The sequence below is a fragment of the Panulirus ornatus genome, chromosome 37 (genome assembly GCF_036320965.1).
Source record: "Panulirus ornatus isolate Po-2019 chromosome 37, ASM3632096v1, whole genome shotgun sequence".
NCBI classification, from domain to species: domain Eukaryota; kingdom Metazoa; phylum Arthropoda; class Malacostraca; order Decapoda; family Palinuridae; genus Panulirus; species Panulirus ornatus.
Genome location: NC_092260.1, coordinates 27,736,741 through 27,754,900, shown reverse-complemented (window position 1 = coordinate 27,754,900; position 18,160 = coordinate 27,736,741). Strand labels below are relative to the sequence as shown.

Below are 18,160 nucleotides of genomic sequence, written 5' to 3'. Positions count from 1 at the left end.
ACTGCTTAACGCCCTCAATTGATAATAACAGAGAATTTCATCGCTTACAATAATTCCAGAACATCCAAAAGTTATTCAATTACATTTTCTGGTTTTTCACAAAATGAAAAACTAATTTTCTTAATGTTTTGGATATATCAACCTTTATTCACTGAAAGTAAAACATCTTGATACACAAAACACAGTAACAACTTACTGGTCCAGATACAGAAGTAGTAGCAGATGTGGGGATGGACTGGATGTCGGACTTCTCTTTCACCTCTTGCAATGCCTGGTTAAATATCAGGAATTACAGTGGATTTTGTGATAATATTTTTTTCTATACATATTCACCATTTCCCGCATTAGCGAGGTAGCATTAAGAACAGAGGACTAAGCCTTAGAGGGAATATCCTCACTTGGCCCCCTTCTCTGTTCCTTCTTTCGGAAAGCTAAAAAAACCGGGAGGGGAGGATTTCCAGCCCCCTGCTCCCTCACCTTTTAGTTGCCTTTTACGACACACAGGGAATACATGGGAAGTATTCTTTCTCCTCTATCCCCATGAATAAAGTAATAAGGTGTTAAAATATATTTATTTATTTATTTATTTTATTTTGCTTTGTCGCTGTCTCCCGCGTCAGCGAGGTAGCGCAAGGAAACAGACGAAAGAATGGCCCAACCTGCCCACATACACATGTATATACATACACGTCCACACACACAAATATACATACCTATACATCTCAATGTACACATATATATATACCCACACAGACATATACATATATACACATGTACATAATTCATACTGTCTGCCTTTATTTGTTCCCATCGCCACCCCGCCACACATGGAATAACAACCCCCTCCCCCCTCATGTGTGCAAGGTAGTGCTAGGAAAAGACACCAAAGGCCCCATTCGTTCACACTCAGTCTCTAGCTGTCATGTAATAATGCACCGAAACCACAGCTCCCTTTCCACATCCAGGCCCCACAGAACTTTCCATGGTTTACCCCAGACGCTTCACATGCCCTGGTTCAATCCACTGACAGCATGTCGACCCCAGTATACCACATCGTTCCAATTCACTCTATTCCTTGCACGCCTTTCATCCTCCTGCATGTTCAGGCCCCGATCACTCAAAATCTTTTTCACTCCATCTTTCCACCTCCAATTTGGTCTCCCACTTCTCCTCGTTCCCTCCACCTCTGACACATATATCCTCTTTGTCAATCTTTCCTCACTCATTCTCTCCATGTGACCAAACCATTTCAAAACACCCTCTTCTGCTCTCTCGACCACACTCTTTTTATTTCCACACATGTCTCTTACCCTTACATTTCTTACTCGATCAAACCACCTCACACCACATATTGTCCTCAAACATCTCATTTCCAGCACATCCACCCTCCTGCGCACAACTTTATCCATAGCCTACGCCTCGCAACCATACAACATTGTTGGAACCACTATTCCTTCAAACATACCCATTTTTGCTTTCCGAGATAATGTTCTCGACTTCCAAACATTCTTCAATGCTCCCAGAATTTTCGCTAAAATATATATAAAATAATATAATATAAAAATAAAAAATAAAAAAAAAAATGTGAACTATCACAAGTAAGTGACAAGTAAGTGAGACATGACTGAATGAATCAACTAAATCATTTCATACAATACCATGAATTTTTAGTTCATTCCAGACAGGTGACAATGCAGTGTAGCATGAAAAACACAACTGAAGAACTTTAATTAAGGCAATTCTGATTTAATGCATTATCTCCAATTGAGTCTTTCTTTCTCTCTTTTATTTCTGTCTGCTGTTTTCCATAATAAAGACACAGTCCTAGAAGCAGATGAAGAAAAGGCCTCATCCATTCCCATTAATTCTCTAGCTGGCATGTGTAATGCATGAACACCATAGCCCCTATCCAAAACCGGCTCCACAGGCCATTCTGGGGGTTTTCCCAGGTGCTTCATATCCTTCAGTTCAATCCATCAACAGCAAATCACCCTCTGTATATCACACTATTGCAATGCACTCTACCCCATGCATGTATTTCACCCTCCTCCATGTTCAGGACCTGAGCTCTCAAACTCTTATTCACTCTATCCTTCCATCTCCTATTTGGTCTCCCTCTTCTCTTTGTCCCCTCCACTTCAGACACATATATCCTCTTTGCCAACCTCTCCTCATTCGTTCTCTACATATGTCTGAACCATTTCAGCACACCATCTTTGGCTCTCTTAACTATATTTCAAATTCCACACTTCTCTCTTGCTCTATTATTCCTACTCGATCAACCCTCCCCACATCAAATATTGTTCTCAATCCTTTCATTTCTAGTGCATTCACCCTTCTCTAAACATTCTCATCTATAGCCCATGCCTCACATTTATACATCACCATTGGGACAACTATACCATTTTTACCCCCCTAGAGAGTGACTTCTCTTTCGACATAAATCAATGCTCCCAGAAATTCAACTGCAATCCCATCCACAATTCACGGTACACAGAAGGTTTTACAACCTTTATCTTTTACACAAAAGGATACCTTCTCATAATTCCATGTTCCAAATACCCCACAGCTACAATTTCATCTTCTAACACATTCAAGAGTCCTTCAAAATATCTGCTCCACCTCATTTTCAAATCTCTGCCTGTTACTCCTTATCCATCTGCTTCCCTCACTGATGCTTCCACTTTAACATGCAGTACAAAAATGATATACTGTTCAATTTAATATAGTATAATCATTCCACTTGAATAATTATGAAGGTTGGTTTCATATCTATTATTTGTACTTGGCATATGACCGATTTGCTACAATATCTATCTACTGCATTACTTTCAGTCTAATCCCATACGAATACAAGAAACACAAGACAGACACATTTCATGACTAAAGCTGACATTTTCAATTATAGCAAACACACTTGATGACTAAATCTGATATTTCTGATTATAGCACAATGGTATAATGGTTAAATCCAATGGATGGACAAGAGAGTGTATCTTACCCCAACCAATAGTGACAAGTTTTCATGGCCAGATTCTGGATGAACAGCATCTGTAAAATCTGTTACTTTTTCCCAATTGTCACGCACAGCTTCAGGTGAAACATGGTCTTCACACGACCCTTGGCACGCATATCCTTGTGTACATTCCCATCGAACTATAAAATTACCATAAGACAGTTGAAAAAATTGCAGCTGCTTATACATAATATGTGCTTTACAATTAATGCTTTTACAGAGTACCAGTACAGAACTCCTTACAACACAAGAGAAGGCTGCTTCTCTCTCCCTCTGTACTGAATGCAATACATGAAAGATTATATTCCCTCACAAAGTGTGACAAAGCAAAATTTTTATGACTGAGTACTTGTGTTATTCTTAATATCTAATACAATGTAAGCAAAATCAATTTAAGAATTAGTACCAGAATAATTTCAGCTACAGAGTCTTTTTTCATACTATAACTACTCACCTTTCCAGACTTAATGAGTATCATCAAAACAAAAGACTAAGCCTTAAAATCCTTACTTGGTTGCCCCTGTTCCTAATTTTAGAAAATGATAACATAAGCAGCTGTATGCACCTGATCTTTAAATTGGAATGGAGTTAGGTGTGTGTACCTCATCCACCTCATATACTGTCGATCTATTTATCTATTCATTATACTTGATCACCGTTTCCCACATCAGTGAGGTGGTGCCAGGAAATAGATGAAGAATGACCCATCCACTCATATATATACATGGTGGAATAGAGTTAAAAATAACTGAAAGAGAAACAGAGACTGATTTGACAAGGAGCTAAAAGTTATCGATGAAAGTTAATTAAAATTCCATAAGAATCAGAATCAATTCAAGTATCTTGAACAATCAAAGCCTATGATAATCGCAAGAATCACTAGAAAGGGAGATAATAAGGAAGAGTACTGTATAAGAATTCTGGTAATTAACAAAGTTCCTCTATGACAAGATTACATGTGTAAGATAACATAAAAGGCTGAGTTACTTGTTTTCACATAAAATAAAAAGCAGATATCATTTATATCAGTGAAGTGTGGCATCTGGAGTATGATATCTTACCGAGTTAACTAAGAGAATGACTTAGAGATTAATGAAAAGAACTTCTTTTTCTCTGTGTACCAAAAGGGTAAAATGGTTAATCTGAAATGAATGAAGTATGGTTGGAGAATTAGGGTGTTTGAAGTTAATGACAAACTTGTAGGAACTGAATCAAACTTCTTGGAATATCATACAAGAAAATAAAATTCACAGACATTACCCAAGAGAGTTGTGAAAGATAAAGAAAATCAAATTAAGTGATCATATAACCTAAGACCCTACAATGAGTGTATGTGTTTTATATGAAATAAAATTATGAACTGCAATCTGTTATATTCCCCAAAGTCTAATGTTTACATCCATAAAATAAATCATAAAGGGAATTAATTTCTCCATCAAATGATTGTTAAACATGAGTTGTGACCTAGAAAATGGAAAAATGAAATGAAGGGCAAGCAGAAGTGGTGAATATTATCAGGCATTCACACCTTTGATAGTATGGCCCTAATCAATAAATCCGCTAAAAAAAGTGACATTGCATATGATGGAAATGGCAATAAAATCTGCTTGCCAGAGATTTTCATAATAAAGTACATATAACTAAATATGCATTTTCTTGTGTACAGAGATCTACCTATGACATTTTTTACAGCCTACACAAAACCCATAAATTTTTCAAAACATACTCAATCCTGCTTCATTTTTCCTCATACACAAATCAGGTGTAAGATCAATTTCTGCACTAAATATCTGCCAGGCCAACACAGACAGATAATCACATAAATCTGTTCACAATAGTTTTTTATGACGATCAACATAGCATAGGCAAAACAAAAAAGAAAAAGAAAGCAGAAATTAAGAATATTTATAGATATCTGACAGACACTTACACTTTCCATACCATCCACCAGCTGCTTCATAAACTCCTCCATTGTCTTCGCAGTCTTCATGACACAGCCACAAGACTAATGGAGCCACCAGTTCTGGTTTAAATTTTTCAAATAACTCTGAAACAAGAAAATGGTAAAAGAACCTTTTCATTTCTCACAATGTTTGTCTTCATATTTGTATGCAAGAAAACTAGTACATTAAAATAAAATCAAGGTTTCCCTTCATCATAATCCCATAGCACAACTGACCCTCTGTACTTGATTTGCTAGGGTCTTCATGTACAATGGCAGAAGTCTGCAAAATCTTCACTACAGAATGCTCATACAAGCTATTATTCACTTACTGCCAAATTAAAAACCTTATTTGAATATCAAATGCTATGTAGGGACAGATGGAGAAATAACTTATGAAAAAACTTTAGTATAAAAAACAAATAATGGAGAATCTCATATGGAATATAAAAGAAGGGGAGATATTCTATCCTTGCAAGCATAGCAGCAACTGAAAGAAAAGGCTTCTTGCCACTCATAATAGGTTTCCTGTCCTCTGTGTCGTTATCTGACTGCAATGAGGAATTCACAGATTTTAATGAGTTGGATAACATTGACCAAATGATAAAAATTCTCATACTTCATTCAATACCTATATAAAGAGATAAAAACGAAAATCACCTACCCATCTTCAAGCCATCATTAGAACAGAAATTAAAAACTGACGAAGCGAAGCCCAATATAAATCAGGGAAAAATGAAAGAATGCAATTACTTTTCCAGAAAAGAATGATCTAATAGAAAATACAGTTAGTAAGCAACTTCTGAGAAAGTCATCCAGGGCATCTAACCTTAACACTAATCAAGGGAGCAGCTTTTGAGACCTGCCCAGAGAAGCATAAAATAATCTTTACTACTAATGATTTTCTAAGAAAAGCTTTCCATAAAAGACAAAAAATTGAAATATGCAAAAATGAAAGACAAACATTAGAAAACATAAATTGGCCATTAAGAAAGACACAGACTACATTTTATACTCACACTAGAACTCAGCACAGGTAATAAAACAATCTAATCAATACAGGAGGATTTAGGAATGGAAGCACCAAAATGCATGCAAGCATGAATTGGTATGATTCAGGTATAGAGAGATTATATGATTCTGTCACTGAGGTTGGGAAGTTCAATCTATAAAACAAGACATGCAGCTAATATAATCTTTGACAATCAAATGTCAGGTAGGACAATCTCTTTAAAACTGTATCAATTCTTGTTTGCACAAAATTTGATAAATGTTTTTCAGTACTTGTTTCTGTCACTTTTTTACATTTATGCAGTATACATCACAACAGAGGAAAAAAAATATCAACCAACACTGAGGTTGCATGCAGACAACAGCATCCATGTCGAAGCACCATTTCAGCAGGGCAATTTGCAGGTATATTTCATACTCTCAAACTCCATCCACAACTGTCAAGCTGTAACAAAATGATAGCAAAGACACATCTCCTTGATATAAATTGTTAATATAAATCTGAACTGGCTTCATACAGTGATATGGTTAGAAATAGCTGGAGAAATCAGAAAAAGGGGCAGGAGGAGGAAGACGAATAGTTGGGAAGACGAAGGGGCAGGAAGGGAAGAGGAACTTGAAAATAAACACATTTTCCAACATAAGTGTTGCTACAGATATTGAAAGATACTCAATAATGAAAACTCCACATAAAATACTTTTTGAGTATTCTAGACACTATCCCATCCATGCCCCACTTAACAATTCCTAAACTCTAATTTGAAACTTCTCTGCATCCTTTGAAATTAAAACACTAAAATTACTACACCACATCTTGCAACAAAATTACTAAATACAGCTGACTATTCTTTAAAGTTATTCCTTTGTTATCAATACCAAATACCAACACTACTTACATACATACATTCATTTTAAAGACTTGCATTTCCTTTCAATTGCTACTGCATTATCCAATACACATATGCTAATAACTTATACTACCATCCCTCTAAAGCATCACTGTAGAACCAAAAAGGAAAATACAACAAACCTGGTACAATGATGCCCTCTGTCAGGCGAGTGCCACTCACTGGAGCAATGGTATTACAATGAATGTTGTATTTTTGACCTTCAATGGCTACAGTATTGCTAAGTCCCATCAGTCCTAGTTTGGCAGCACTGAAAAAGGTAAGTCAATTTTTCAGGAACATTATTGCTTGTCAGAAAGGTCATTCACTTTAAAAACTGACTGCAATTCACCAATAAGAATAAATCATATTACCTCCCATCAACTCTTAACTAATCTTACTACACAATGAAACAGAAAATTTCGTTTTCCATCATCAACTGAGTGCACAGGTAATAAGCTGCCATAGACAATTTCTTGCAATCAGAAACATACAAACTACATTTTACGATCTTAGTGTACCTTTAGAATTATAATATGATTCATGTAGTTATTTCATGTAGTTATCTTCAGTGCATTAACATCTATCATTTACACATTTCCATTCCATAACATACACACAAAGCGGTTTTGTTGATTGTTATTAATCCTAACCAGCAAGTATCAAAAAAATGATAAATTCTCCTCTCATTGACTCCTTCCTTTGTTCTCTCATATCTGGTTTCCTTGAACGATTACTCAAATAATACATTCCTTCACTTCTTTTACACCTACTACATCTTTTCTAGCTGTTCCACATTAAGGTACATATCCAGGATTGGTCAAGGGGTAGTGAACTTACCAATATGATGAAAAGCTTAAAACAACAGTGTTGCATATGTTCATACTGCTTCAGGGAACAAAGTGCTTTTTAAGTTATCTAGATGTTTAAATAACATCAATTACTGCAGTACTGGAAACAAATGGTTAGTTCATTGGGATGACAACATAATATTCTTTGCCTACACTAAGCTAATATGATATCATGCAGCTCCTGCAAGTTGCAGCTTGAAAAACTCATTCACAATTTTGTCTTGCTGCTGATATTATTTGCCATTACTGCTGTTACCCCAGCCACTTATGGATACAACATGTACCTGTAATTAGCCTGACCGAAATTGCCAAAAATCCCAGAAGTTGAGGCAGTCATTATGATGCGTCCATATTTCTGCTGCTTCATGATGGGAAACGCTGCCCTTGTTACCATAAATGCCCCTCGTAAGTGCACACGCTGAACCAAATCTATAAACATTACAAAAATAACCAATTGTAATAATGAAGAGAATCTGTGATTTTGAAACTGAAAACACTGCATTTGTCAACTATTTAAGAAGCCTACAAACAATAATAAAGTTCAGATAAAGATAAAGGTTTGGATGGTATTGCAGTGGAATTTATTAAAAAGGGGGGTGACTGTATTGTTGACTGGTTGGTAAGGTTATTTAATGTATGTATGACTCATGGTGAGGTGCCTGAGGATTGGCGGAATGCGTGCATAGTGCCATTGTACAAAGGCAAAGGGGATAAGAGTGAGTGCTCAAATTACAGAGGTATAAGTTTGTTGAGTATTCCTGGTAAATTATATGGGAGGGTATTGATTGAGAGGGTGAAGGCATGTACAGAGCATCAGATTGGGGAAGAGCAGTGCGGTTTCAGAAGTGGTAGAGGATGTGTGGATCAGGTGTTTGCTTTGAAGAATGTATGTGAGAAATACTTAGAAAAGCAAATGGATTTGTATGTAGCATTTATGGATCTGGAGAAGGCATATGATAGAGTTGATAGAGATGCTCTGTGGAAGGTATTAAGAATATATGGTGTGGGAGGAAAGTTGTTAGAAGCAGTGAAAAGTTTTTATCGAGGATGTAAGGCATGTGTACGTGTAGGAAGAGAGGAAAGTGATTGGTTGTCAGTGAATGTAGGTTTGCGGCAGGGGTGTGTGATGTCTCCATGGTTGTTTAATTTGTTTATGGATGGGGTTGTTAGGGAGGTAAATGCAAGAGTCCTGGAAAGAGGGGCAAGTATGAAGTCTGTTGGGGATGAGAGAGCTTGGGAAGTGAGTCAGTTGTTGTTCGCTGATGATACAGCGCTGGTGGCTGATTCATGTGAGAAACTGCAGAAGCTGGTGACTGAGTTTGGTAAAGTGTGTGGAAGAAGAAAGTTAAGAGTAAATGTGAATAAGAGCAAGGTTATTAGGTACAGTAGGGGTGAGGGTCAAGTCAATTGGGAGATGAGTTTGAATGGAGAAAAACTGGAGGAAGTGAAGTGTTTTAGATATCTGGGAGTGGATCTGTCAGCGGATGGAACCATAGAAGCGGAAGTGGATCATAGGGTGGGGGAGGGGGCGAAAATTTTGGGAGCCTTGAAAAATGTGTGGAAGTCGAGAACATTATCTCGGAAAGCAAAAATGGGTATGTTTGAAGGAATAGTGGTTCCAACAATGTTGTATGGTTGCGAGGCGTGGGCTATGGATAGAGATGTGCGCAGGAGGATGGATGTGCTGGAAATGAGATGTTTGAGGACAATGTGTGGTGTGAGGTGGTTTGATCGAGTGAGTAACGTAAGGGTAAGAGAGATGTGTGGAAATAAAAAGAGCGTGGTTGAGAGAGCAGAAGAGGGTGTTTTGAAATGGTTTGGGCACATGGAGAGAATGAGTGAGGAAAGATTGACCAAGAGGATATATGTGTCGGAGGTGGAGGGAACGAGGAGAAGAGGGAGACCAAATTGGAGGTGGAAAGATGGAGTGAAAAAGATTTTGTGTGATCGGGGCCTGAACATGCAGGAGGGTGAAAGGAGGGCAAGGAATAGAGTGAATTGGAGCGATGTGGTATACAGGGGTTGACGTGCTGTCAGTGGATTGAATCAAGGCATGTGAAGCGTCTGGGGTAAACCATGGAAAGCTGTGTAGGTATGTATATTTGCGTGTGTGGACGTATGTACATGTGTATGGGGGGGGGGGTTGGGCCATTTCTTTCGTCTGTTTCCTTGCGCTACCTCGCAAACGCGGGAGACAGCGACAAAGTATAAAAAAAAAAAAAAAAAAAAAAGATAATACTGACAATGCTTAACAATAATCAAATTGGCAATCTACATCCTCCAGCCACAAACTATACATTCTCTCCATATATTCCAAAACCAAAAAATCAATATATCATTATCTATTGGGAGCTTTCTTCCTGAGTTTTAGCACAGTAGTATGGAGATGATAGCAACAAATGTCTTTAGTACAATAAAATACAGAGCATCCTACTATGAGTGTCAGAAAAAAAAAACATGACATGTAACACTGATGTTACATATACTGTAAACTGAAAACTCAATGAACTGCTATCATTTTTGAAAAATCATAATTCTATCTTACCCCAGTCTGCATCAGACATTCGAGCAAAGGATCTATCTCTCAGGATTCCAGCATTGTTCACCAGTATGTCAACACGACCAAAATTATCAAGTGCTGTTTGCACAATTTTGTCTCCATCTTCCACTGAATCATAATTGGCTACAGCAGTTCCTCCTGTTAAAAAACAAATCATATACAGCTACTACAAATTTTCCAAAAAAAGTATCTTTAGTGTCCACCTTTTTCACTTTTTCCAATCTACACATTACTAAACAAGTAAATTCTGTCAAAATCAACTCTAATAATCACAAGCCCTTATAATTCAAGTAAAATATAATCCATTATTTGCCCCAGAACAACAAACCATTATGAAAGTTTTAAAAGAAATTTATCAATCATAAAAGAACAAGGCAAAACATGCAAGCATCTGTTCTGAATTTCTGTACAGTAAACAAAAGGTCATGAAATTAAACTCTTACCTTGATCATGTAATTGATCCTACAGTAGATACTACAATAAAATTAGCCCTTTCACTATACTATTATAGTTCGTGGATGTTCCTTAAGAGATGGCAATGCTCCATGAAAAATTGAGGCCTAATCTGATCTTTTGATTACTTTGCCAACATAAACATAATTGGTATTCAAATTTCTTTAAAACAAAATCAAACTATGGGAAGTTTCAAGCATTTTGCATGTTGTAACTACGTATACTTTTATTTGTTACTCTGGAACACTGCATTTATTGTACATCAAATCATGATAATCTTTTTTATCATTCTCATAAATACATATTTCAATGCATTTTCACTTTCAATGATTATTTCTGTGACACTAAAAATGTTTATTTCACATCACAGTTTCCATAGGTGATTTTACATAGGAAATTGGGAAGAAACAGTCATTTTTGACAGAGAGTGGGACTTAAAATCAACTTAAAAGCAACTCCATAAACTCCTGTCTTGTTGTGTAATTACATTACATAGTATAATCAAATGTAACCCTTTGAACTTACACTGAAAATACAATGAAATAAGGATAGGTAAAATGTATGGCAATGCGACGGAGTCTTCTAACCGTGTGATTGCTTCCATGTTCCTTGAAGGTGCTCCTAGCTAGTAGCACACAGAGACATCTGATGGGCATTCCACCCTTTTGTTAGAGGCTCTAAATTTTGTCCACTTTTCATTTCACTGCAGTTCCAACTTTAGTCCTATCTTAATATAAAAATTGCCTTGAGGATTGTGCCAATTATGTTGGCATGGTGACAAAATTGATATCGTGCCCTCTGTGATGCCCTTCAGTGAAGGTACAGTACAAATGCAGCCATCTAAATGAAATTTACATTTTCCAATCAGGGAGAAGTACTCTGTTCATTAGCAAATTAATAATAAAAAACTTATAATCTATCTTTTTTTTTTGCCCTTCCCATTCACCATCAGGAAAGGGGGTTTCTTCTTCCTATGTCCAAAGGAAATGGTTAAAGACCAGGGAAAGGCTTTCATTTTTTATAAGTAATGGGTACATTTTTTTTCCTAACATGAAGCCAAATCATAGTTAACACTAATAATAGTTAGTTAACACTAATTATAGTTAATCTGACTTTCTTTGGCTATTTCACTGAAAGGATTTCTTTTAATCATAAGAGCTTTAAGAATGTCTGAGTTAAAAATGCAATCAGATCAACAATGGGATGACGAGCAACCTCCATGATTAAGCTGGGAATGTTGGTTCACAGCACTGGTAGCCAACTAAATGCATAAGGAACAACAATCAGCAATATCCTCCTAACAGGTGTCCCTATGCTCTGACCATAGTGATAATGCACAGTCTAACTGTCTATCTCATCAAAACATCCCAAATCTCTTAAAAGGCCTTCTTGAAATGGGAGCCCTGAATAAAAGTACCAAATTTTTAAATTCAAACAATGATTATGCCAAAAATACTCATGCTAATATAAAAGATGTCTGAACATTTTATAGTTTGCCATCTCATACTTAGTAAAAAGATTTAATACAAAAATTTATGGTGAGAATAAACTGTCCCATATCAAAACATAACACCACATTGTCTTGAGAACTGTGGTATCAATTGCTTACCTGCACTACGGATCTCATCCACAACCTGGTCTGCAGCACGTGAATTTTGGCCTTCCCCCCTTGTGCTACTACCCAGATCATTGACAACCACCTTTGCACCACGCGAAGCAAACATCAAGGCATAAGCACGGCCAAGACCTGCAAAAACATATAAAGTCTGATATGCATTCTAATTTTAGTCCATATTCACATATCAATAAAACTTTTCAAATTCATTTTGGCAGAATACATGGACAATAAATATATCTACATACTTAATTGAGGATGGCGCATAAAGTACACACCAAAGACTTATATCCAATGTGGTCTTCATAACACATTCAAAATGATTGATGGCACAGAGTGAAGAATAACAATGGGAGAGTATAAAATACAACTGAGCTAGATATCAAAGAGAATAATTTCATGACAAATAACTAATGTTACACAAAATGGATGAATTTCATAAAGTTTAACAACTAATATCAAAGGGCTGATCACAATTACTAGCATCTATATAGATGATGGGTAATGGACTTTACCAAAATCTAAATGCAACTATACGCATATTGGTAATTTTGTACGACAAATATTTATTGTCTTTCAGCAAATAAACATCCCAGCAACTGATTGCAAACATAATACCATTCAAATTTTTCAAATTGCACAAAAAACTATGGTTAATATGCTAAGGTGAAGCTTTATGTGTTCTGTTGATTTTTAGAGGTGTTCCCCTTACTTTTACCTTCTATACTTGGTATTATTTCCATTTTGGACACCCCATCAAATTCTGTTAGGTTAAGGTTGTTAGGATAGGTTTGATTTGGTTGACAATGTATTTTGAATATGACCTTCATTTCTATCATAAATGGCTACTTTTCATGGTGCAGCACTGGAGTTCTTTAGTTGTGGACTGTTGCCGTGGCCATCCTTCTAAGGGAGTTCTAATAGGAACTGGCGTCAGAGATATAGATAGAGTTCCCCACCCAAAGCCCCAGCTTCCACTGGAGGTCCCCCATTGTCATAAAATAAACAGGGAAATATCACAAAAGGTAGTGATTTGTGTCACAAATGAAAATAAGAATTGATCAAAAAACATCAAAGACCATTTAAAAATCATAATGTCCGAAACTAATTCCACTCTATTTTCCCACTACCATCATTGCTTTACCACTATCATTAATGATTCCCAGAAGATAAAATCTAATGCTGCAGATCATGTTCACCTGATTCAAATCACTTCTAATTAATCAAAGGAGTGCATTAATATGTTTCACTCAAATCTGTAAGTTCTATACATGGTACCCCTAAAGTGGAACTTTTCCTTACTATCACAAATGATTTCATTAAAGAACAGAGATCATAAACCTAGACAGCGATCATACACTTTCGAAAAAGAATTTTTGAACTGAAGACAAAATGATAAATCTAGTTTAGTTTGCACTGAAATTAGGTTTGAATACTACGTGATTTTCTTCTACATTGCTAGTGCAGTGTTTAGAGAATGCATCACATTTGCAGAGCATGATTTGGAGCTTAATATCACACTGATCAACAGCTCTGAAGAAATATCAGAGTTATGGGTATTATCATCGTTTCAGACATACAACGAATTTTGTTAGGTTTGGGTTGTTAGGTAAGGAATGGTTTGGATGAAATAGTTTTCCCGATGATTTTTAATGTTTTAATGGATTCTGCCCTTCATTTCTGTAGCATAAAGAAGTATGCCTCACAAGGGTAATATCTTACATGAACAACAACAGCTCCATAATGAACGTCCAGGCACGTCAGGCCCCATAACACTTATCTATAAGTCTTGTCGATACTAATAAGCCGAAGATCACAGCCTCACTGAATCAATCACAGATGACATTAATAATATCAACTAAAAACGACAGAATACTACAAACCACCGCCAGCGCCCGTGATGATAGCAACTTTACGGTCATAGCGTATCATTCCAGTCATGATGGTCACCTGACTGTAGTAAACAAACAACTGGCCAACATCTGCAACAAGGGTTCATTCTCCTGCAGAATTTTTAGGATTCTGGTTAGTAAAAACACGGGTCTTCTCGTATAGTAGGGGGTATTCTGAGTGTGAAACATAGAAAGTAAATTATGAGGAACAAAAAAGTGATAGAGAAAGCTTAAAACTGTCTATACAAATCGAGATTGTGACTTATAATTTGCGTTGGCTGAGAGCGGTCGGATGCGCTAAGGAGAGATGCCATATTCCTCCAAACACGAAAATGAAATTATAAATTGCACAAGTGCATCAATTTTGCTCTACTAAGAAACATCTTATTAGAGAAACAGTGTCTGTGTGGTTTGCTCATTTATCATTGTCCATCACCTTTGTGTATGAACTAACGAATACAATTTATTTTTGGTAGTTCGGTTATAATTTGCCAACTAGTAAACTGCTGATAAACATTACCCAGAGGTTAGTACCCAAATTACCTACAGCAAATCACATTCATCATTCAGACTCAATTGTTCCATACCACAGGGATTTTATCATTGTAAAAGAAAATAAAAACCAGTGAATAGATTCTAGATATACTTGAAATGCGTAAATTTATTAATGACCACATTACGAAATTTTCGTTGATTATGGTTCCTACTTACAGGAACGACTGTCTGCGGTGCTATCATGCATCTTAAATGTCTTTACACTTATCCATGAAATATAGAACACTCAATAAATGAGAACAGAGTTTGACAGATAGGGGTAAAAAGGCAGGATTATGCACAAGCACATCTATGTTAAACATGTCTGACTATACATGCTAACTTAACAGTTAGTTTACTATTTGTGTTTGTGATAAAATCTTTACAACCGTGTTAACACATCTTCGTAACCTTGTGTATATGCGCAATATATTTACTCCTCTGTACACACACACACACACACACACACACACACACCAATCTATACCACATAACCATTCCATCGACGTCTTTAAGGGGGGTTAGACAGCTGGGTGGACTGTGGACAAACCCTACCGGGTTTGATCCCACGCGACCTGTACATGCATGATAATCAGAAACGCTAACCGATACACCACGAAGATCTATTACGTATATGAGAATGTAAAAATCACTACTATGTTAACTGAGGCAATTAATTAATTGATTACTTAAGATTATAACTAGAAATGTCATTAGCTACATCGAGAAGCGTTACATAGTCCAAAGAAGGTATAACAGCCTTCCTCTTCATCCAGACAGATATTTCAGTTTGTTAGTCAAAAGCATCCCTAAAAACCTCTGGTTCGGTTCACCATCACCAGTTCTGGAAAGAATGTATAATGCATTTCTGATGAGTTCTTGTATATTATGCAGTGAACGGAAGGGAAGGAATTTTTATTTGCAATTCTTTCACCTTAGGCAAGCTTGGGCTCTTGACTAGAGTCAAGGTTAGTTATTATCAACAATTATCACAGCTGATAACAGAATCACCATCTGTATCACTACAATGGTAATACTGACCTAAAGATTAAAGTGCTCGTTGAATACGTCCGGCTGGCCTAACTTCATCACAACCTCCAGGAATATACGGGTTTCTAAGTCATATCATATAATTTCCCTGATTCCATTTAGAATATATAAGTCTGGCACACTTTCAGGCCCTTTTTATCAAGTAAATCAAAAGAAGAAGCATAACTGAAGAACAATAAAGATAGCTGAAAAAAATTCAATATCAGAAACAAATGGACGCTTTTAATGGGAAATAATTATGTCAAAATGATGTTCTAACTGTTAAGTCTAGGTGTTTGACTGCACCATGGCTCTGGTAAGAATAATGTGAAGAGCTTCTGTTTATCTGTAGATATGAGAGTCTGTGATAACATAGGGCACCTCCCCGACTCCACCCACGTCAAGATGTAGCAAACATCTGAGGTGCACAGAAACTGGATGTACCACAGTACCAAGGCGATGCTAGATGTTCAGACGGTAATGAATATCAATAATGATTCTTTCTCCTAATTTTCGACTATCGTGGGATGTGACTTTTACAAGGATAACGTTCACCTTTTCTTTGGACACCTACGCCCTCACTTTTAAAGTCTGCTACTAAAATGCGCTCAACTTGAAATCAAACAAATTACATCCAACCATTGTTTAAAGAAACACTTGTCTGAGATACAAACGTAAGAGATCTGAGTGGGGTTTACTCTGGACGCTATAAAGTTACACGGCGGGATGTTGTTCAGGCCTGGATAACTACCCCTCCAACTTTTACGGGTGTATTTGTGTTTAACTTCTTTTGTGCAGACCAAGAATATAAGAGAAAACAGGTTACTCAACAATACTCCTCTAGCAAGTACAAAGAAATGAGGCTCAAGGGCAAGCACCGATTGCTAGCGATGGAGGGAGATGTGAGGCAGCATTCTGCGGTCTATGGTCCAGCTGCTGCATAAGGGATGCTTTCTCATTTTCTTTCATTCCCGTGATTTGCTCCTGCCCTTTATCTAGTCATGCGCCATTCACTCTCGATCTTGATGAACACAGAGAAAGATAAAAGATCTCGCCATTGACAAAATGAAGGAAAAAATAGAACATCAATAAGATCATTCGAAGGATGAAAATTCTTCAAACTGTGAATAATTAGGGTATCTTTAAGGCAACGTAAGGACGAGACAAATGCTGATGTGGCTTAGCTAGATGGTAGATCGTGGCGACAGTACCTCAGACAACACGAGGATCGGCAGTGCACCCAAAACGCTTGAGCTATATATACAGTCAGAGCCGCGCCGCATTTTCTGGCAGATAGGGAAACCTTGCACGCAGAATTGGGATGAATTTGGCTGATTTTATTTTGCTTTTTATTAAGATTCAGACTGCTGTGAAGAACTTACTGCACCTGCACAGTCTTGATGCTGTATTCTTATCGTGTCCTTGATGGCCACACCTGACTGATAATTACCCCCTTGACATCATCTGGCTCCTCAGGTCATGTGCGAGTCTCTTCTCCTTACCGCTCAGATAACATATACGTTCTCTCGATGTCATTTCCTAAGTTGAGCAGTGGAATCATGAAATAAGCGCAGTTAGGTAATTTGCCAGCAGTCACCTCACACAACCCCAGCCATCAGACACACGCTCAGCCACCAAGCACAATCTCAGTCACCACACACAACCTCAGCCACCTCACACAACCTTAGCCACCAGACACAGCCTCAGCCACCTCACACAACCCCAGCTCCCAGACACACACAGCTGGGGACAGTTAGTAAAACACAAGCGTCAAGGATAGTAAACTCTTGACTGAAGGTTTGGGTTGAAGTATAAGGGTTAAATCTTGTTGTTGAGGGAATCTCTCACGCTTGTATCATGAGAGTTCGATAAGCATACGATTGTTGTTTATCACGGGAGTGTCAGACAGCCTTAGTATATTTAGTACCACACTCTTTGTGGTCGTTGCCAGTGTTGCCATCTAGGTAGACAGTAAGTCAAAGACCCTCGTCACCCACTTTATGTTGCTGACAACTCATTTTCAGGCATTTTCTAAGTCCACTACGATTCTAGATACTGTACGAATTTCAGGTATGAAAAACTACGACTTAGGTCAATAAATTGATTTCCCCAAGGGTTCCAGAGAGATGCAATGTGACCTGCTGATCAACTCCCGCTGGAGACGTGGAAACTAGGACAGGAATTCATCGATATGCACCTTCAAGGTCCTTGTTTACCTCAGTATTTGGCGTTTCTTTGGCCACACCACTCCTGGTTCTTAAGCTTTACTCATGTTTTGATGACATATGAGTACACACACACACACACACACACACACACACACACACACACACACACACACGAGAACGATTCCTACACCAAGGGAACAGA

At 37.3% G+C, this 18,160-nt stretch overlaps 1 protein-coding gene across 2 annotated transcripts in view; it reads right to left on the bottom strand.

Moving 5' to 3' along the window:
* Positions 1 to 14,358, bottom strand: part of Mfe2 (peroxisomal Multifunctional enzyme type 2) — a 30,111-nt gene extending 15,753 nt beyond the window's left edge. The window contains exons 1-8 of one of the 2 annotated variants that reach the window (XM_071684065.1): positions 14,219 to 14,358; positions 12,330 to 12,467; positions 10,253 to 10,405; positions 7,992 to 8,136; positions 7,000 to 7,127; positions 4,947 to 5,063; positions 3,002 to 3,156; positions 197 to 271 (exon numbers count right to left, since the gene is read on the bottom strand). In XM_071684065.1, the coding sequence (XP_071540166.1) occupies positions 197 to 271; positions 3,002 to 3,156; positions 4,947 to 5,063; positions 7,000 to 7,127; positions 7,992 to 8,136; positions 10,253 to 10,405; positions 12,330 to 12,467; positions 14,219 to 14,276 (969 nt within the window). In that variant the 5' untranslated portion in view covers positions 14,277 to 14,358. Of the gene's footprint in view, positions 1 to 196; positions 272 to 3,001; positions 3,157 to 4,946; positions 5,064 to 6,999; positions 7,128 to 7,991; positions 8,137 to 10,252; positions 10,406 to 12,329; positions 12,468 to 14,057; positions 14,122 to 14,218 lie in introns of those variants that run through there. The other variant, XM_071684066.1, reaches the window with a different exon arrangement.
* Between the last annotated feature and the right edge of the window lie 3,802 nt (positions 14,359 to 18,160).